Source organism: Oratosquilla oratoria, chromosome 8 (assembly GCF_046742065.1).
Source record: "Oratosquilla oratoria isolate Oo_2021 chromosome 8, ASM4674206v1, whole genome shotgun sequence".
NCBI classification, from domain to species: Eukaryota; Metazoa; Arthropoda; class Malacostraca; order Stomatopoda; family Squillidae; genus Oratosquilla; species Oratosquilla oratoria.
Genome location: NC_134784.1, coordinates 17,611,491 through 17,633,658, shown reverse-complemented (window position 1 = coordinate 17,633,658; position 22,168 = coordinate 17,611,491). Strand labels below are relative to the sequence as shown.

The following is a 22,168-nucleotide window of genomic DNA, read 5'->3' as shown; positions in this document are numbered from 1 at the left end:
TGGGGGAAAATCAGATCATTTTTTGGTGCAAGGTAAGTTGAGAGTGGAGGATAGATGGAGAAAGCGGAAAAGGACTAAAGGTAGTGGGGTGCTTAGAGCGAACTCTTTAAATGAAAAGGAAAAGGAGGAGTACAAGATGAAGCTGAGAGAGGAGTGGGAGGGAATAAAGGATAGAGTAGAGCTAGGAGTGGAGGAGGAATGGGGATGGTTCAAGGAGGGAGTCACAAAGTGTGCAAGGATGGTGTGTGGAACAAGAAGGACGGGAGGAAATAGAAGAAAGGGTAGTGAATGGTGGGATGAGGAAACAAAGAAGGTTGTAGAAGAGAAGAAGCGAGCTTTCACAGATTGGTTACAAAATAGGACAAGGGAGTCATATGAGAGGTACAAAGAAAAGAGAAGAGAAGTAAAGCACAAGGTAAAGGAGGAAGAGAAGAGCAGATGTGAAATGGGGTAAGAGTATGACAGAAAATTTTGAAAGTAATAAAAATATGTTTTTGAAATAAATTAAGAGAGGAAGAGGCGAATAAAGTAGAGAAGAAAAGGTAAAAGGTGCAGATGGAGAGATGATAATGGAAGAGAAGGGTAAGAGGAAGGTGGGCAGTATTTTAGGGAGTTGTTGTTGTTGTTGTTGTTGTCGTTCCCTAGACTGTCTGTCCGAGCAGTCCCGTCTCCCCAAGGAAGGCCACAGCCGAAACTGGGTTTTCCCACAAATCCTTTATAGAGTGTATGTTGTGTTGTTTGCGTGCATGATTGTGTATAATGCAGTCTTCCATTATGTGTTGTATGGTATGGGGTGAAGTGTTACATCCTGGGCAGCTGTCCACAACACGGTCGTCCAGCCTCTTCTGGTAGCTTAGAAGTGCTGGGTGGTGACCGCATCGCAGTCTGGCCAAGTGGACTCTGTCCTTTCGTGGGAGAGAGGATTCAGAAGGGTGGATATCAGGGGGTCTGGCATGCAGCAGTGTGTTGTCTTTCAGTGTGTTAATGGAGCGGTGAGTGATATGATTATGAATATGTTTCCGGAGGCTGGTATTTGGTGGTTGTGGAGGAAGAGAAGAGAGTATCTGTGTGTAATAAAGGTCTTTGGGTGTAGTTTTAATGTTTCTTGGTGTGTGCGGGTGTTCTGCTATGTAGTGTAGCGGGTGTGATGTGTTTGTGGTGGCTGCAGCAAGTGTTTGTGTGCCTCTCATGTCGAGGTGGTCCTTGACTGAGGACTTTTGCTAAATGTGAAGGAGGATAGGGAGGGAAAGATAGTTGCAGTGGGAAGTGCTAAGAAAATGACCATGATGAGTGTTGAAAATGGAGGAGAAATAAGGAAGGATCAAGAGAAGGCAGTTGTGTTAAGATGATGAAAGCAGGTAAGGCACCTGGTCTGGATGGATGCCATGCACAATGTAAAAAAAAAAAAAGAGGTACAGTGATGGTGGACTGGCTGGTGAGGTTATTTAATGTTTGCTGGAGAGAGGGTAGAGTGCCGGAGGAGTGGAGGAGTGCCTGTATAGTTTCACTTTACAAGTGAAAAGGGGACAAGTGTGAGCGTAGTAGTTTCTTGTAAAGTGTAGTTGGGAAGGCTTATGGGGGGATCTTGATTGAGAGGATTAGGAGAGGAACAGAGGGAGTAATTGGTGAGGAACAGTGTGGATTTAAGACGGGTAGAGATTGTGTAGATCAGATTTTTGTGGTAAGACATATGTGAGAAAGCTATAGGAAAACGTAAGGATGTTTTTTGGGCTTTTATGGATCTGGAAAAGGCTTATGATAGGGTAAACAGGAAGGCACTGTGGGAGGTTTTGCAGATATACGGGATAGGAGGAAAGCTTCTAGGAGTTGTCAAGAGTTTTTATGAGAGTAGTAAAGCATGTGTATTAGAAATGGAGAGTGAGTGGTTCGAGGTACAGGTCTTCATCAGGGATGTGTTATGTCGCCTTGGCTGTTCAACTTATACATGGATGGGTTGGTGCGAGAGGTAAATGCAAGGGTGATGGGACAGGGATTGGAGATGTTTAAAGAAAATGGAGAAAAGTGGGAGGTGAGCCAGCTGTTGTTTGCGGACGACACTGCATTTGTAGCAGGATCAGAGGAGGGATTGAGGAAGTTGGTGATATTTTGGGAGTGTGTGTGAAAGAAGAATGTTGAAGATAAATGTGGGTAGTAAGGTGATGAGATGTACAAGGGGTGAAAGTGGCAGCAGACTGGAAGTGAGCATTAAGGGAGAGCGACTGGAAGTGGAGAGTTTTAGATTTACCTAGTTGTACCTAGCTGCATTTTACGGGACTAGAGCTATGCTCGTTTTGACCTGTTTTTGTATTTCTCCACATCCAGTTTGCTTTTGAATTCGCATATAGTTCTGGCATTAACTGTTTCACTTTTCAATTTGTTCCAGACGTCAATCACTCTGTGTGGGAAACTGTTCTTTTTCAGATCTCTTCTGTAACTGTCTTTCTTTTGTTTCTTTGCGTGTCCTCTTGTTTCTCTTTTGTCCCATTTTAATAGATCATCTCTATCAAGAACTTCCATTCCTTTCATAATTCTGAAAATGGTAAATAAATCGCCTCTCTCCCTTCTCTACTCTAACGTTGTCAGTTGTAATTTCACCAATCTTTGTTCATATGTCAAAATTTTTGTGTGAGGTTTATCAGAAGAATGTTAGTGAAGGTATCTAAAACTGTCTTGTGATTCAGCAAGGGGGTTATTTATTTGGTGTGACAAGTTGTAGTATGAGGCATTCTATGACTTTGGAGGGGTGCAGAGGAGTGTGATTGGGTGGTGTGATGCTGGAATTGTTGGGTATTTGTTGGGTTTGGGGAAGGTGATGATTTTCCCATGCTTCCTGATGTTGGGTATGGTGTTGTGTGAATAGCTGTGGTTTGCAATGTTGGTGAGTGCATGTATGCCATGTGGTCCAAGGTATTTTAGGTGGATGTTACTTATATTGTAAGGTCCACAGGCAGTGCTGGAGGCTATGGATTATATGTTTTGTCTGGCTGTTTATGAAGGGTGTGTAGTCTGGGTCTGTGGGGAAGTCTTTCTTACATTGAATGATGTGTTGGTCATAAGGGTGAGGGGTGAGATGGCTTGCGAGTGCAAAATTATTTATGAGTGTGTTTGCTTGTTGTCTGTTTGTGGGTAAGTTGACTGTTGTTGTAGTTATTGCTGTGTGAGAACATGTTGTGTTACTGTTGAATAGTGTAATGCTGTTGAGTGTCTTGTATGGTTTTCTGGTATTTATTTCATGATTGTGTTGACAAATGTTTGCCAAATTTGTGTTTTTTGTTCATGTACTTTATTGTTAATCTCAGTGTTTAGTGCTTGTATTTGGTCTGGTGTAGCCGTGTCTTTGTTGTGGGACCAGTTTCCAACCCCAAGAGTTAAGGGGCAACCAACCACAGAATTCCCCTGCCACCAGCTCTCACATAGGCGGCACCAATCCCTGGGAGCAGCTTCAGTTACCTGGGCTAGTATCACAATCCTTTTTACAACGATGAAAACTAAGTTGTCACAATTGGTACACTCATGTAATTTTGATTTATGGCAAAGTAAATGTTTGAAGAAATAATAGGTATGAATGGTTGCACCAAACAGCAGGGTCATGGCAATGAAGACATCACTACTTTTCAACTTGAAATATGATATTCTATATGGTTCATACTCATGAATTTGAAATCAACATGGTTTGTAATAAAGAATTAAGTTAATGCCACAAAGCTGTGTCCCCACTTACTGTTTGACTCTATCTGGGATGCAAATCTGGTCCATGGGTATCAGTTCAGCTAGTTCTCGTAGACTTGCAACAAATCGCAGCTTTCTTGAAAACTTGGTGCTGTTGAAGAAGAACACTAGGTTACATTAAACTATTAATTATATGTAGGCCTCAGCAAACAACTGTTTATATTTAGGTAGGGTAAAATGAGGAGGGTCACCATATAATGTAGTAGTGGAGGTAAACCAGCTCTGGCTGTCAGGCTGTCAGGTGGAGGAAGAGGAAAAGAGTGGAAGGTAAAGAGGAGCCGAGAGTAAACAGTTTGAATAAGAAATAAAAGGAGAAAGAATACCAGAAGCTGAGAGAAGTGTGGTAGTGGGGAAATTTGGAATGCCAAGTAAAAATCATAATGGTGAATTGATGATGAAGATGTGTTTAGAGATGATGATAGCAATCAGTGTTTTGGAAGAGTCAACAATAAGAATACATGGGAAAAGGTGGTGGATAGAAAGGTATTTGATAAAACATTAATGGACTACGTAGTGGTATCTAAAGGAAGGATAGGAAGAGTTCTGGATGTCCATGTTTATAAGGGAAAGAGTTGGGGAGTGTCAGATAATTTTTTGGAAGGAAAACTGAGAGTGGGGGATAGGTGGAGAAGGAACAAAAGAGCATTGGGTAGAGAGGTGCTTAGAGTAAACATATTGAATGAGAAAGAAAAGGAGATGGAATATCAGATGAGAGAAGTGAGGTAGGTGCTGAAGGATAGAGTAAGTGGTAATAAAAGAGGAATGTATTTATTTTAAAGAGGAGGTTACAAGGTGTGCAAATATGGTATGATGAACAAGGAGGATGGAGGGGAATAGAGGGAAGAGTAGTGAGTAGTGGGATGATGAGGTGCAGATTGTACTAGATGAGAATAAGCAAACATATGTGGATTGATTGCAAATTAGGACTTGGGAGGTATGTGGGAGGTACAAGATAGAGAAGCAAAATGTAAAATAAAGGAGGCATAGAGGAGAGCAGATGCAAAATGAGTATGAAAACAACAGAAAATATTGAACAGAATAAAAACATGTTTTGGAAGAAGTTAAGAGAGTGAAGGGGATGAGTCAGGTAGAGAGGTGCAGATGATCAGAAATTAATGGAAGTGAAAGCAGTAAGGGTAAGATGGATAGTAATTTTAGAGAGTTGTTTTTCCCTAGACTGTCTGGCCAAGCAGTCCCGTCTCCCTGAGGAATGCTATGGCTGGAACCGGGTTTTCCCACAAATGCTTTATAAAGTGTACATTGTGTTGTATAGTACAGGGTGAAATGTTACATCCTGGGCAGTTGTCTGCAATGCAGTCATCCAGCCTCTTGTGGTAGCTTAGGACTGGATGGTGGCTGCACCACAGTCTGGCCAGGTGGACTCTATCCTTTTGTGGAAGAGAAGATTCAGAAGGATGAATATCAGGTATGTGGGTGTTGTTTTGATGTTTCTTGGCATGTGTGGATGATTTGCTACGTCATGTAGTAGGTGTGCTGTGTTTGTGGAGGCTGTGACAAGTGTTTGTGTGCCTCTTATGTGATGGTGATCCTTGACATTGGGGACTTTCATTTCATGGTGTAAATGGTTTGTAGGTGTTGTATTTGTGCTGCCTGCAATTGTCTTTAGGGCTTTGTTTTGTATGGTGTGTAGAGTGTTGTGGTGTGTCTTAGTGAGATTAGAGGCCCATGCAGGGCTCACATAATCAATCACTGAGCATATGCATTGTATGTTTACTGTACAGTATATATTCTATAGAGTTGTTGATTGTGAAGGAGAACAGTGAGGGACTGATTATGGCAGTGGTTGACACTAAGAAAATGACTATGGTGGGAAAGGAGAACAGAAAGCATTAACCTCTTCAGTACGGGCCAAAATCTTGCGGGCAGCATTAGTTGCCAGACGTATGATGTGTCGTAATAATACTCGCATCATAAAATATAGTCACCGCTTATATCGATCGTTCTCTCTTTCACCCGTGAATTTTGATAACCATAGAAAATGTGATGAAGACAGTTTAGAGAGTATGTCATTACGCAGGGGCAACTACAATAAATATATTCAAGACGCCGATATGGCAGCCTCGCGTATCCACTTGCTCCTCATGCCGCCTACGTATGCAGCACCATATGGAAGGGGTTAAGCAAGAGAGAGGGATGACACCTCATTTGTTAGGAGCTAAAATAAAAGGGAAAACATGGATGGTGGATGTGAAAGGCGTGGGCAGGACTGGGACCATGTATATAAAATATATATATATATATATATATATATATATATATATATATATATATACACACACATATATATAAAATATATATATGTAATATATATATACATACACAAGAATCAAAGAACAAACTTGATTGAAAGATACAAAGACAGGTCATTATGAGCACAGCTCTCTTCCCATATAATACAACTAGGTAAGTACACACACACACATTCTGCTGGATATGACCATCAAATATACCTTAACACAATGGGTCAACAAAAATACTAGATATAGAAACAATGAGGAACCATTGAAAGTAGACTTGATATTAACTTCTGAACCGGATATCATAAACAAAATGGAGTATAAAACACCAATTGGAAAGAGTGATCATATACTAGTAGAGTTTGAATTAAAAGAACAAAATTATGTCAGAAGGAATGAAAAACAGAGAGAGGGAAGATTAATGTACAATAAAATGAATTTTGTCAAACTTAGAAAAAAATTCCAAAACACAAACTGGGATAAATTCTCCAAAGAGGAAACAAAGATGGAAGACAAATGGAACATATTCAAAGAAAAGTACAAGGAAGGAATTGATAAATATGTACCAAAAAAGAAGCAAAAATATATTTATATAGTGCTGACAGTGAGGCTAAAGACAGAAGAGACATAGCCTGGAAAAGATGAAAAAAAGAGACAAAAACATCCAAATGGCAAACATATATAAAACTTAGGAATGAATATGTAAATATACGCAGGAAAGAAAAAAGAAACTATGAAAAAGATATTATAGACAAGTGTAAGGATCAACCTAAACTCTTTTACAGATATGTAAATGATAAATTAAAGACAAACACAAAATTGTAAACCTGCGTGGAGATAAAGAATATATGGATGACACAGAAATGGCAGAAGTTATGATCAGACATTTCAGGCCTGTTTTTCAATTGAGAACTCCCAAATTTGGAAAAGATGGACAATGAGAAAGATCCTCTAAAATGAAAGAAATAAAGGTGACACAGAAAGAAATAAGAGATCAAATAAAAAACCTAGATGTTAGGAAATCACTTAGACCCGATGGAATTGCAAATTGGATACCGAGTGTAGAGATGAACAGACATATTATAAAAAATAGACTTTTCACTCAAAGAATGAAAGGTACTGCAAGATTGGAAAGATGCAAACAAAGTTCCAATATATAAAGGAGGAAACAAAGAAGACCCTACAAACTTCAGACTGGTATCCCTTACAAGCACAGTAGCAAAAACATGTGAAAAGGTTATCAGAAACAAATGGATCAAACACTTGGAAGAGAATAAAATATTAAACCCTAAACAATTTGGTTTTAGAAGTGGAAGATCGTGTACCACAAACTTAATATGCTTTTACTTGAGATGGGGTGAAGGGGGCTTTGGGGAAGAGGGGAATGTCTGTTGAGGTAGGACGGGAGAGGACAGAAGACAGGGGTGAATGGAGAATGGTTGTATATGGAAGATGTTGTGATGCATGAGGTGGAAATGGACGGGGGGGATGGGGGGTGAGGTAGTGTGTGTGAGCAAAATTTTGACGCAGCCCGAAGGGATTTCTCCCCGTCCTCTCCTTTATATGGGGGGACGGAGAGGGGGGGGTCGCCTATCTAATAAAGCGGCCTTGCTGTGGATGTGCTGTGTCTTGCGACACTGCTTCTGACCCAGGGCAGTAGACAGGGTGCAGGGATGACCCGTCATCTAGGAGGTGCTAAGATGGGAGGTAGGGTGGAGGGGTGTGGAGTGTTTTCAGGGATGGAATGGATGGGAATGATTTTATGCCTTTTCCTTTTTGGCTACCTCCCTAGTAAGGGGGAAAAAGCCTTGGTATATGTATGTACTTGAGATTAATTGACATAATACAAGAAAGAGATGGCTGGGCAGATTGCGCCTTCTTGGACTTGCAGAAGGCTTTTGACTCTTAGTATAGTGTAATTAATTGATTACAAACCGCGAACGTTAGAGAACTTACCTGGTTGAGTTCTCTAACTATCGTCGGAACTGAAAGTATTCTTGAGGCTTCGATGTAATTGTAGAAATCCCTTGCCGAGGTTTGTTTGTCCTTCTGGTACCAGATTTGAAGCTTGTCTGGCGTTCAGTTGACTAAACTTAGTCTCGTTTGGCTGGGATTCTTACGAGCTCATAAAACGGCTTCAAAGCCACGGGACTACTGATACTTTAAGTAAGTTCTCAAAGTTCCCGATTTGTTAATCAAATTACAACATAGGCTTAAAAAATAATAAAGAGGGAGGGGAGTTTAATAATATATTAATTAAAATTACGATAGTGTGGTACAAAGTTACAGGAAAGGTTCCAGATTCGAAAATTAAACAAGCTTTCGGGAAATTGCCGTAGCTCAAGTAAACAATGCAATTCTCATAACAATTACCACAGCCTCCCCGACAACAAAAAGAAAGTGTTTAAGAAATATAACACTTTCGAACAAAATTTATAACAAGTTTTTGCTTGCTAGAGACCTTAATAGGTCTCTAGAGGCCAGCGCAGTCTTACGAGTTGGCCTCACAGAGGTAGGTTCCAGAGAGACACAATCGTCTTGTAAAGAGTTAACCTCCTCCGAGTCTGAGACCTCTTCAAAGGGTTCAGACTCTCTAGCCTGAACATTAGGATCCCCAGGGGATTCATCCTCATGACAGGAACTCAACTCAGCATGGAGTTCTAGAGGGATTAAAAGTTTAATGTTCACTTTAATAGAGTTTCCATCAGGCTTTACGACAGAGACTGTATGTATCACCTTGTCTTGGTCAGGAAAAGTTTCCACAATACGAACTAAGGGCCAGAAGGGTCTGGTCTTGAAGGGGGAGTTTCAAAAAGGCAATATCACCCTTTTCCCAGCTTCTAGAACTGTGATATGCAGCTCTATCCCTTTTCCTTAAGCTGACCAAGTACTCTGTCAACCATTGTTTCTTGAACTCTTCATAAAAATAATCCCTACACTCCATAACCAAGTTGAGGAGAGAAGGGTAGTCTTCTCTTGATTCCCATTCAAGAACTTGTTCCAAGTCTCCAAACATCAAGGAAGGAATGGTCCTTCCAATAAGGAAATGATTTGGGGTAATAACATCTACCTCATTTTCACAAGAACGATAAGTTAGTGGTCTATTGTTCAAATTTTTTTGAACATCAGACAAAAGAGTGGTAATCTCTGCCAGGGAAGGAACAGACCTACCCAATACCTTATACAAACATTGTTTCACTGTCTGTATTAACCTTTCCCAAGTGGCACCATACCAAGCAGCATAAACAGGAATGGTTCTATGCTGAACAGGGGACGTTTTAAATTTCTCTTCAAATTCAGAAGACAAAAGTTGTTCAATAACATTTCCCGCTTGTACAAAAGATTTAGCATTGTCAGAATAAACAGAAGGAATTCCATACCTGTTAGCAAACCTAACAAAAGCCAAAATGAACTCAGGAGTGGACATAGTATCCACAACTTCTAAATGAACTGCTCTAGTATCAAAACATGTGAAGATAAGAATGTATGCCTTAACCTTCTCTCCAATTCTGTCTCTAACCCATAAATGCCCTGTGTAGTCTACACTAGTATGGGCAAAGGGCACACTTAGATTCACCCTAGAGGCAGGTAAAGAGGAAGGAGAAGGATAATTAACTGCATGGGAATTGTATTTCCTACAAACTATACAATCCTTCAAAATGCTTAAAACAGCTTGTCTGGCCTTAAGTATCCAGAATCCATGCATATGAAGGAAATTAAGTGTGGCTTGTAGTCCCATGTGCATAACTTGACAATGAGCAAAGAAAATTAGGATCTTAGTTAAATGATGAGATTTGGACAAGAGAAGGGGATTGACAACCTCATATTTGAGGTTAATGTTCTTGTCAATTCTGCCCTTGGACCTAATCAAACCATTCTTGTCCAAGAACAAGTTCATTTGACTTACCAAAGGAGGTACGTCATTAGTGTTGGAATTCTGCAAATAAGCCAATTCAGCAGGAAAGGAATCCCTTTGCATAATACTCATCAAATAATTAGATGCTGCCTTAACAGGGTCAGCATTAGACTTCTTGAACAGAAAGACAGCCTTAAAAATCAAAGAAGTGTGATGAAGAAGTTTGCTATAGGAAGAAAACTTAGAGATATCTATTGGAGGAGTGTCAACTTGTACAACAGCCGCATTGACAATGTCTCCCTTGAAACAGGAGGGAATACATCCCAAGTGTCCCTTTGGCCAAGTATGAGAAGGCAATAACAACCATTCAGGTCCATAAACCCACCAATTAAATTTTTCCTTGAACACCTTGGCACTACAAGGTTTAGTTGGGAAATCAGCCATATGTTCAGAAGGAACGTAAGTAAAAGAAATGGGTGTGAACTTGGCCTTGAAAATTTCCAAAAGATTGGAAATTTCCTTCAATCTATTATTGACAAATATATTTTTCTTAGGAGCCTTGTTGGTAAGGATCCAAGAAAGGGCAACTTGACTATCAACAAAAAGAACCACTGATTCAACCAGTGGGGCAGACACCAGTCCTTCCTCAAAAATAGTGTTGAGGCATTTCAAAGATAGAAAAGTTGCCAAAAGCTCCAAAGATGGTAAAGTTCTCTGTTTAATAGAAGCCACCTTGACTTTGGCAAATAGAAGAGAGGTATTAGACTCCTTTAATTCTCTTCCTTCTTGCCCTACATATATGGCACATCCATAGGCTTCCTTGGAAGCATCAGCAAATACAAACAATTTAATGGGAAATTCTGTACAAAAGGTTTTCCTTTTAAAGGATGGGTTATTAACCTCCCTAAAATTTTCACATAACTTGTTCCATCTAACAAGTAACTCTCTATCTAATTTCCAATCCCAATCCACCATCTTTTGGCACATCTCTCTAATAAGGATTTTTTTATGCAAGAGCACAGGAGAGAAAAACCCTAAAGGATCAAATACAGAAGACAAGGAAGACAACTTGTCTTTTGGTCGAGGCATTCTTGTCAAGGGAAACATCCTTGATTCTCAAAGTATCATGATCCTTATTATAAATATAACCCAAGACTTTAACTTCCTCTTTATTGCAAACTACTTCTTGATCAAGAACAGAAAGAACAGAAGTCGAATTGCGTGTCCACTCCCTGAGAGGTAAACCTCCATTGAGCATGATCTCATTAATCTTCTCGACCATTGCAGGGAGAGAACCCATTAAACTCCGATGACAGAATGTCTTGTCATTTGGTCAAATAAAACAAAAAATCATAAAACACCAAAATGTTTGATCAAACACCAGAAAAATATGACGTCAATCCTCGCTTCGCTCGGATTGACGTCATATTTTTCTGGTGTTTGATCAAACATTTTGGTGTTTTATGATTTTTTGTTTTATTTGACCAAATGACAAGACATCTTGTCATCGGAGTTTAATGGGTTAATGATAGAAAACTGGGCTCCAGTGTCCAACAAAAAGAGACATTGGGCAGTTCTCTTTCCGCTGCTAATAGGAAGGGAGACCAAAGGAACAATGTAATCTGTTGAATTATGAAAATTAAACACTTTCCCTTCAAAAAGTGGTGTCTTATAAGCCATAGGACACATAGCTCCATGGTGCTCGGGTTATTTGCAAACAAAACATTTGTAAGACAGAGCAGCCCTTAACCCAGGGCATTCCAAAGAACCATGTCCATGATTTAGGCATCTATTGCACAGTCCTAACTGAACTGTTCTAGCTTTCCTGTGCTCAAGGGATTTATATGAAGTACACTTCGAACTAGCATGGTCGGAAGCGGGGTAAAATTTACATCTACTCATAGACTTCTTAATGGGATTAGAATTGGCCTTAAAGGAGCCATCAACTCCCTTACTGGAATCAACTGGTTTTTTCAAGGAAATTTCCTTGAAAGCAAGGGAGCTGGTAGTAAGGCTTCGTTTAGGTTTGACACCAAGATCATCTGATCCCTTTTTAAGTCTAACCTAATCTGACTGGTAAACATCTTTGAGTTGATTAAAATTGGGGTAATTAGAATTAATCACCCGAGACAATTCAATTAGAAAAAATTTAGGCAATTTAATTAAGATTAATTTACTTATCAAGAGGAGGCCCTCGCCTCCTGGCCTAGTGAAAGCTACCCCAATTCCCTTAAGGTCTTGTAGCTTGGAATCTACAGACCTAATGTAACTTTCAAGGTCTCAAGAGTGAGACCTCCGGCGCATTAATGATGGGAATCAACACCTTATCAAGAATTTCTTCCTTGTTGAAGTACAACTCATCAAGAAGAAGGAAAGCAGAGTCAAAACTTGAATCATCCACTGGTAAATTCTCTAACTGGAAAGCCTCCCCTCTGAGGTATCCCTTCAAATAAATTAACTTCTGACTATTAGTCAGATTGGGGATACCAGCTAAGGCATTCAGAAAACCCTTTTTAAAGTTTAAATAAGCAAAAGGATTGCTGGAATTGTTCTCGAAATGTTGAAGAACAATAGGAGGAAGAGGAAGTTTTACAGAATTATCAGTGGACTTAGTTTTTCACCTATTTGAGATTCAAAAACTCCCCTTAACTCTTGTCTCCGTTCCTTATAAGGAGACAATTCGAGAAGAACGGACAGGCAGTAAGCTCTGGATTTCTCCATATCCTCGTCCTTTTCTTCTTCGGGGAGCATTTCATTAATTTCCTCGTCCAAATCTTGTATTTTTGAGAGGAAATTCTCAATCTGAATTAACATATTGTCAAGGACGGAAATAGATAAAGAATCAGATTTAGCATTAAGAGCTTTAAAGTCCTTAGAGATAAGCCCTTTTTATGAGCTCTCTGTCTTCGGAGTTTTTGCAAAACTTCCGAATCGGACAATGTCTTATCGTGGCTAGCCATAACCAAGGTCTAAGTAAACAGGTCTAATCGCTAGCCATAACGACGCCAACCCAAACAATTCGTCACAAATACACGAGCAAAATAGTCGTGCCGAAAACCGTCTTATGGACTAAGCACAACGAAGATAGAAATTAAGTAAAATTCATTTTGATATAAATACTAGCTTAAATTGGATAAAGGCAACAGATCAAAAGAAACCACGACAAAATAACAATAGCGGCCACCAAGATTAGAGAACTATTCGGAATTTCCCGAATGTTCACGAGAAAAACAAGGTACCAAAGCCGGCAAATTTCCCGAAAGTTAACAAGGTCCTCAAACGAGGAAATTAATAAAACCGAACAAACTCGGTATAAAAAACAGGAAACCGGACTTCGTACCCACACACTATCGTAACCTTAATAAAAAACGCTTTCATAGCGGCTTACGACACAAAGGGGTAATAAGTTAACACTCGAAATCGACTACTAAAGTTAAATTTAAATATTTACGTAAATTCTCAAATTCCGAGAATTCTGATTAGTTAGACAAGACTTTTAGTATAGTGTAATTAATTGATTACAAACCGCGAACGTTAGAGAACTTATCTGGTCGAGTTCTCTAACTAATCGTCGGAACTGAAAGTATTCTTGAGGCTTCGATGTAATTGTAGAAATCCCTTGCTGAGGTTTGTTTGTCCTTCTGGTACCAGAGTTGAAGCTTGTCTGGCGTTCAGTTGACTAAACTTAGTCTCGTTCGGCAGGGATTCTTACGAGCTCGTAAAACGGCTTGGAAGCCACTGGACAATTGATACTTTAAGTAAATTCTCAAAGTTCCCGATTTGTTAATCAAATTACAACATAGGCTTGAAAAATAATAAAGAGGGAGGGGAGTTTAATATATTAATTAAAATAACAATAGTGTGGTACAAAGTTACAGGAAAGGTTCCCGATTCGAAAATTAAACAAGCTTTCGGGAAATTGCCGTAGCTCAAGTAAACAATGCAATTCCCGTAATAACAATTACCACATGACAAAGTACCACATAAAAAGTTAATAAGAAAAATTGAAATAATAGGAGGAATACAAGGTAAGCTACTGGAATGGATGAAGGATTTCTTAAGTGGGAGAAAAATGAGAGTGGTACTTAAGAGACAAAAATTCGAACTGGGAAGATGTGAAAAGTGGCATCCCGCAAGGCTCTGTATTGGCTCCTTTAATGTTTGCCATATACAGGGTGCAAGTGCTATTTGAGGACATTTTTAGTATGTTAAATAAACAGCAATATCTTAGCAAACAATGTATATATTTAATTCAAATTGACACAAATATCCTTCATGATACCTCTTTATTTAATTATTCTATAAAACCACCTTTGGCTTCAATGGCTGCTTCTATTTGGGATCGAAACCATCCACAAGCTACAATCAAGTGGTCCCTATTCGTTTTGGACATCACCTGGACAATGGCGGCTTTCGGTGCAGCTATGGTGCTATGAGGATGTCAATTAGTCTCCCTTTCAACGACACTCCACGAGTGGCGAGTTAGGGGGCCACATGATCGTAAAAATTCTCTGATAACCAATCCTGGGTTACAATAGCTTTGTGAGAAGGTGCAGGGCCTTGTTGAAAGACATATGGCCCTCTATTGCATACTTTATTTATCCAAGGCTTAACAACCGTTTTAAGAACATTAATGTATCCAGCAGCATTGACCCTAAGACCTTGTGGGAAAATGTAAGGTGGCATGACATGACCTTCACTGCTCACAACTCCTAAAACCATCACAGTAGCCAGATATTTGGTGTGCATCACCCTGGGTACTTCAGAAGATGCATGTAGCCACCTGTCATTCCGTCAGTTTGTTTTCTTATCTTGATCAAAGTTTTTTTCGTCAGAGAAAAACCAAAGCATCCCATGTTCGTGGGTATTTTTCACTTTGTTCAGCAACCATTTTGAACACACGAGACGGTTTTCCTGTGTCTTCGCCGATATGAATATATATATATATATATATATATAAGCATATATGTATACACACACACACATATATATATATATATATATATATATGTGTGTGTGTAAATATGTATATATATATATACACACACATATTTATATATACAACCACTCCTCGTTTAACGACGACAATTGGGACCAGCGCGCCGTCGTTAACCAAATTGGTGGTTAAGCGAAAGTGTATACATATACGTACATGTACTGTATGTACAATGTCCAGCAATACATGTATCTTAATTTTCGTGTATTTTCCCTCTTTTATACAGTACATTAAAGCTTTATTTACTGTATATTTACAGTGGTTAGGTTTCTGAAATTACCGTATATGACCAAATCCGCGTATGCTGACATTCCATATTGAATACCGGGGTATTTTTTTTTAGTTTCGACCATGGACGCAATATAGCAATAGAAAATTAATTATTAATTTTGTAAATTAAAATGTATCAACGTAATATGCAATTTTGTGGGCGGAAATGAAAGTAAAAAATACCATGCTACAAGAAAATATGCTAATGAACGAAGTCGGTAGCATAGGATCGGGACGCCATCTTGTCGTCTGCCAACGTCTCTCACGACGACGACAACGAGGACGAGCCGGATGACATTTAATTTGCAGGTAATGATTTATCAAACACAGGTTAGGTTAGTTTAGTGTAGGTTAGACGAATTTATCATCCTTTCATTTATTCGACATCGGCATCTATCATAACAAACATGGTGTACCATTCGTCCGACATGACTTCGTTACTTACGAAATTTGTTTTAGCACCTTTTCTTTTATTTCCGCTCACAAAATTGCATATTACGTTGATACATTATAATTTACAAAATTAATAATTAATTTTCTATTGCTATATTGCGCCCTTGGTCGAAACTAAAAATTTACCACTACGGGTATATATTGTACCCCAGGTAGTTTTTGCAGCTTGCAGGATGGTAATGTAGACCTAAGCTTCAGAACAGTTTACCTGACAGCTAATATCCACCGTACAAGTTCATTTATAACATCATACAAATTTGCCTCAGCCAACTTAATTATCGTACACGACGTCGTAACTTCGGGAGATTTACGTTAAACGAATATTGGTCTGTCATAAAGCCCGTCGTTACTCCGAGTTGTCGTTAACCGAGTAGGCCGTTAAACGAGGAGTGGGTGTACATATATATATATATATAAAATTCTGATCATCTTGTTTGTTATCTTGCTTGAAACCATCTACTGAAGAAGAGATATGATGTCACGACTGAGGACCAGCCAATCAGAAGAAGAGATATGACGTCACGACTGAGGACCAGCCTATCAGAAGAAGAGACATGACGACACAACATCCGCTCTGTGGGTCCCAAGGAACCCCAGCACTGAGCGCGCGATGTCACAACTGCTAATTTTCCAATTTGCCAATTTTTTTTATTTCCAATTTTCCGATTACATATTCACTATTTAAAAGTATAGCCAACTCCTGAATTAGCATCTATGAGGCATAATGAGTTTATCAAAATATTACGAACCATATAATTCATATGATGTGTAGTGTTCCAAGCAACGAAGACATGACGTCACAATCTTCTGCATTTCACTTCTGAATAGAGGTAACTCTAAATTATACTCAATTTGATATAGAAACTTATTTTCTGTGATTTATATTATACGGTGATAGTGACATAGTATATCATAAAGGTTATATTTTTAAACGTTGCTAGCTCAAGTCCCATGGGACTCCCTCAATGATAATAATAATGAGTGGAAGTGGGATTGGGAGTGGGATGACGAGATGTGACATAATATAGACATAATTAAGGAGGCTCTCTTTATTCAATTTCTTGAGAACGCCTGTATCCAGTTTACTTTCCTTCGAGAGAGCACGAGGACCGCACAAAACTGGTAAGTCTTAAGCTAATAACCTGCTTTAAAAAGATTGTGATATGACATATTAACAACCTACATTATTGCAATGCTCAAAATTAGATATTTTTCGCTGATACTATCTTTCCACTGTTTCAGATACTCAGGAGACAAATTTATCTTGGTGTGTATTTACGTATGCTGTTTGCTCTGCTAGATTGTAGCTTTGATCATCCATTATGTCTCTATTTAACTGTATCACATTAGGCTGAATCTGAGGCAAAGGCAACTCAAAGTCTTGCAGTAATTTTCCAGCAGCACAAAGTTTATCCTGTATGTACCTCAATTTTGTTATTGATGGCATTTTCATTGATCAACATATTCTGACCATTGGCTTGTTTTTGCATTGCATTTCGGTAATACATTGATATAGAGTTGGAAAATCTCTCCCACAACTCAGAAGGATTTGAAATTTATGTGTTTAGGAGTGTTACAGTGAACAATTCCCTGATCGTTCTTGGCAATCTTGTTCTCTCTGCATCCTCTATAGTTTGTAGCCAGTGATTATCATCAAGTAGTAATCCTCTTTCTTTGCAAGCAGCTTTAAATGATGGAAATACTTGACCTTCTGCAGTTTGCAATGATTCAAAAGAATAAGGTCCTTTAAATGATCAAGCAGTATATGCAAATAGTACAATTCACCATTGTTTGGTGAGACTGTGTAGATACAACCAAGAATATTTGCTTCAAACACTTCTGGGTGATCAACTACTCTCCTTCCTGCTTTTCTTCTTTGCCATTTCTTGTTTTCCCACATGTAGTATTTTGGCACATCCGAGTAATAGATCATCCTGGCGAATTCATCATATAGGTAAATACTGAAAAATTCTGTTAGAGTTGTGTGAGAGGCATTTTCATTAGGTTGTCTGTCATTATTTTCTTGAGCTTGTATAGATCAGATTTTTGTGGTAAAACAGATATGTGAGAAAGCTATAAGAAAAGGTTAGGATGTTCTTTGGGCTTTTATGGATTTGGAAAAGGCTTATGACAGAGTAGACAGGAAGGAACTGTGGGAGGTTTTGCAGATATATGGGACAGGAGGAAAGGTTTTAGGAGCTGCCAAGAGTTTTTACGAGAGTAGTAGAGTGTGTGTCAGGATTAGAAATGGAGAGAGTGAGTGGTTTGAGGTACAGGTGGGACTTTGTCAGGGATGTGTTATGTCGCCCTGGCTGTTCAACTCATCCATGGATGGGGTGGTACAAGAGGTAAATGCAAGGGTGGTGGGTCAGGGATTTGAGATGGTTCAAGAAAATGGAGAAAAATGGGAAATAAGCCAGCTGTTGTTTGCTGACGACACTGCGCTTGTGGCAGGATCAGAAGAGGGATTGAGGAAGTTAGTGACAGAGTTTGGGAAGGTTTGTAAAAGAAGGATGTTGAAGATAAATGTGGGTAAAAGTAATATGATGAGATGTACAAGGGGTGAAAGTGGCAGCAGACTGGAAGTGAGCATTAAGGGAGAGAGACTGGAGGATGTGGATGGTTTTAGATACTTGGGTGTGAATGTGGCAGGAAAGGGTGGAGTGGAGGTAGAATGTAGATTGAGAGAAGCAAGTAAATACCTTGGTGAATTGAAAAGTGTAATTAGAAATAGACATTTGGGAATGGATCCTAAGAGGAGGTTGTATGAAGGAGTGATTGTGCTGACAGCACTGTATGGGGCAGATACATGGAACATAAGAGAGGAAGAGAGAAGGAGTTTGAATGTGCTTGAGATGAGGTGTCCGAGAAGTATGATGGGGGTTACTAGGCTGGATAGATTGAGAAATGAGGAGGTGAGGAGGAGAATGGGTGTGGTAAGGGAGTTGGGAGATCGGGTGGATGAAAGAGTATTGGGATGGTTTGGACACGTGGAAAGAATGAGTAAAGAAAGACTAGTAAAAGAGATATGGAAGGCGGATGTGAACATGGGTGTGAACATGAGGGGTCAAGCTACGATACGACTGGATGGGGTAAAAGGGGCTTTGGGGAAGAGGCGTCTGTTGAGAATGGACAGGAGAGGACAGAAGACAGGGGTGAATGGAGAATGGTTGTATATGGATGATGTGATGCATGGGGTGAAATGGGTGGGGGATGGGGGGTGAGGTAGTATGTGTGAGAAAAATTTGATGCAGCTTGAAGGGATTTCTTCCTATCTTCTCCTTTTCTGCATGATGGGACGGAGAGGGGGGGGGTCGCCAATTTAATGATGCGGCCTTGCTGTGGATGTGCTGTGTCTTGTGACACTGCTTCTGACCCAGGGCAATGGACAAGATACAGGGATGACCCATCATCCAGGAGGTGCCAAGATAGGAGGAAGGGTTGAGGGTGGAGGTGAGTGGAATGTATTGGGGATGGAATAGGTGGGAATGGTTTTTATGCCATTGTTTTTTGGCTACCTCCCTTGTAAGGGGGAAAACCTAGGTATATGTATCATTATTTTCATTGCTATTATTATCATCATAATTTTCATTGAATTACAAAGGCGGAGCATACCGACAGGAGACCTTTTGGTCCATAACTAGATGCGAAAAAATATATAAATGATAAAAAAAATAGATAAAATAAAAACTATAATAATATAATAAATTAAATAATACACAGGTATAGTTAAATGATAAACAAATAGGTAAATAGTAAATAACAATAAACTGACATAAATAATAATAAATGGAAATAAAGCAAATAATAGACAAATAATAACAAATAATCAAATGATATAAGATAAATGGCAGGCATTACAGCATCTTGCTTAAATGTTTATCTAAACGAATCTTAAAGCTTCGAACTGAACTACATTGCACTGCCTCTGCAGGAAGTTTATTCCATTCATTAACTACATGGTTGGCAAAGTTGTTTCTACCCACTTTCAAATTAAATCTATTTCCTGACAGTTTGAAACTATTATTTCTTGTTGGATTCTCATTCAGTATAAGAATTTTGTCACTTTTGATATTGTCAATCCCCTTTAGAATCTTAAATACCTGTATCAAGTCACCTCTGAGTCTACACTTTTTTAGGGAAAACATATTCATATGTTTTAGTTGATTTTTGTATGATTTATTTTCTATATTTGGAATCAGTTTTGTGGCTCTCCTTCGTACTTTTTCCAATCTGTCAATGTCTTTAATGAGATTTGGTGACCATACAGAAACAGCATATTGCAAATGTGGACGAACTAATGATTTATATTGCTTTTTAATGAGTGATGGACTTTTGAAGTAAAAAAATTGTGCAATCAGTCCTAGAATCTTATTTGCTTTCTCAGAGGCTGAAATGCACTGCTTAGATGATTTGAGATTTTTACTGATAATTAACCCTAGATCCTTCTCACTGTCCACTTTTGTTAAAGAATTTCCAAATAACTTGTAACCATACTTACTGTTATTTTTACCTATGTGCATAACCTTGCATTTACTTGTGTTAAATTTAATTAGCCACTTTTCAGACCTTTGCTGTAATTAATCTAAATCTTCTTGAATATCTAATTGATTGAAGTGATCATTTGCCATCTCACACAATTTTGTATCATCAGCAAATTTGGAGACAATAGATTTTAGTCCATGGTCTATATAATTTATATATACTATGAATAGAAGTGGCCCAAAAACGGAACCATGAGGAACTGAATCCATAACATTTTGCATCTAGAAGTTTTGCCATTTAAAACAACACTGTTTTCAATCATTCAACCAATTTCTAGTCCAACTTAATAGGCTGCCACTTACTCCGTGTGAAGCTAATTTAGTAAGTAGTCTTTCGTGGGGGACGGTATCAAAAGCTTTTGCAAAGTCTAAATACAACCACTCCATTGTTAACCGAATTGGTCGTTAAGCGAAAGTGTATACATATACATACATGTACTGTATGTACAATGTCCAGCAATACATGTATCTTTATTTTCGTGTATTTCCCTCTTTTATACAGTACATTAAAGCTTTATTTACTGTTTATTTACGGTGGTTATGTTCCCGAAATTAGCATATATGACCAAATCCGCGTATGCTGACATTCCATATTGAATACCGGGGTATTTTTTTTAGTTTTGACCATGGGCGCAATATAGCAATAGAAAATTAATTTTTATCAATTTTGTAAATTAAAATGTATCAACGTAATATGCAATTTTGTGGGCGGAAATGAAAGTAAAAAATACCATGCTACAAGAAAATATGCTAATGAACGAAGTCGGTAGCATAGGATCGGGACGCCATCTTGTCGTCTGCCAACGTCTCTCACGACGACGACAACGAGGACGAGCCGGATGACATTTAATTTGCAGGTAATGATTTATCAAACACAGGTTAGGTTAGTTTAGTGTAGGTTAGACGAATTTATCATCCTTTCATTTATTCGACATCGGCATCTATCATAACAAACATGGTGTACCATTCGTCCGACATGACTTCGTTACTTACGAAATTTGTTTTAGCACCTTTTCTTTTATTTCCGCTCACAAAATTGCATATTACGTTGATACATTATAATTTACAAAATTAATAATTAATTTTCTATTGTTATATTGCGCCCTTGGTCGAAACTAAAAATTTACCACTACGGGTATATATTGTCCCCCAGGTAGTTTTTGCAGCTTGCAGGATGGTAATGTAGACCTAAGCTTCAGAACAGTTTACCTGACAGCTAATATCCACCGTACAAGTTCATTTATAACATCATACAAATTTGCCTCAGCCAACTTAATTATCGTACACGACGTCGTAACTTCGGGAGATTTACGTTAAACGAATATTGGTCTGTCATAAAGCCCGTCGTTACTCCGAGTTGCCGTTAACCGAGTAGGTCGTTAAACAAGGAGTGGGTGTACTTAGAGTGAACTGCTTAAGGGGGTACGCGACACCTAGGGGTTATTTTCTAAACTATTTTGAGTAAAGAGCTGAAACTTCTCAGGTTAATAGGTATCCATGTTGCCTACATTTTAGGTGAAACAGAATGATGTATGTACACATGTACATATACCAGTAGCGACATTTAAAAGTGCACAGCATCATAATACGTAGACCAATGTTTTATATTTTGGCTATGATTAGTCAGTAGGCACACCTAGGGCCGGTCATTGAGTAATTGAACAATTTCCTTTATACTTTTGCATACAGGCATTTCAATTTTAATGTCCGGCAAAAATCGGGAAAAATGACATTTTTTTTGTCTTGTTTCCATTATTACTCCTAACTCTTTCATCTTATTCAAAATATTTTAATGACCGGCCCTAGGAGTTACTAAATGTAATATTTCCTGTAAGTTTCATCTAAATCTGATATATTTTAGATTTTTTATGATTAAAAAAATGTAAAAAAATATCAAACGGAGATATGACGACTTGAAATATAAATGTATCTGTAATTTGCTTATAGTTTCACCAATTTGACTGATTTTTTCATGGCTTAATTCTTATTATATAATGGATAAGTACAGTAAAAATCATCAACATATTTTAATTATAAGTACTTTAAATAATGAAAAACTAAA

The 22,168-nt window shown here is 38.5% G+C and overlaps 1 protein-coding gene across 1 annotated transcript in view; it reads right to left on the bottom strand.

The window, feature by feature from the left end:
• Positions 1-22,168, bottom strand: part of LOC143027613 (protein prune homolog 2-like) — a 289,335-nt gene that overhangs the window by 42,706 nt on the left and 224,461 nt on the right. Inside the window, exon 11 of the mRNA XM_076188976.1 lies at positions 3,722-3,820. Coding sequence (XP_076045091.1) covers positions 3,722-3,820 — 99 coding nt within the window. The remainder of the gene's footprint in view (positions 1-3,721; positions 3,821-22,168) is intronic.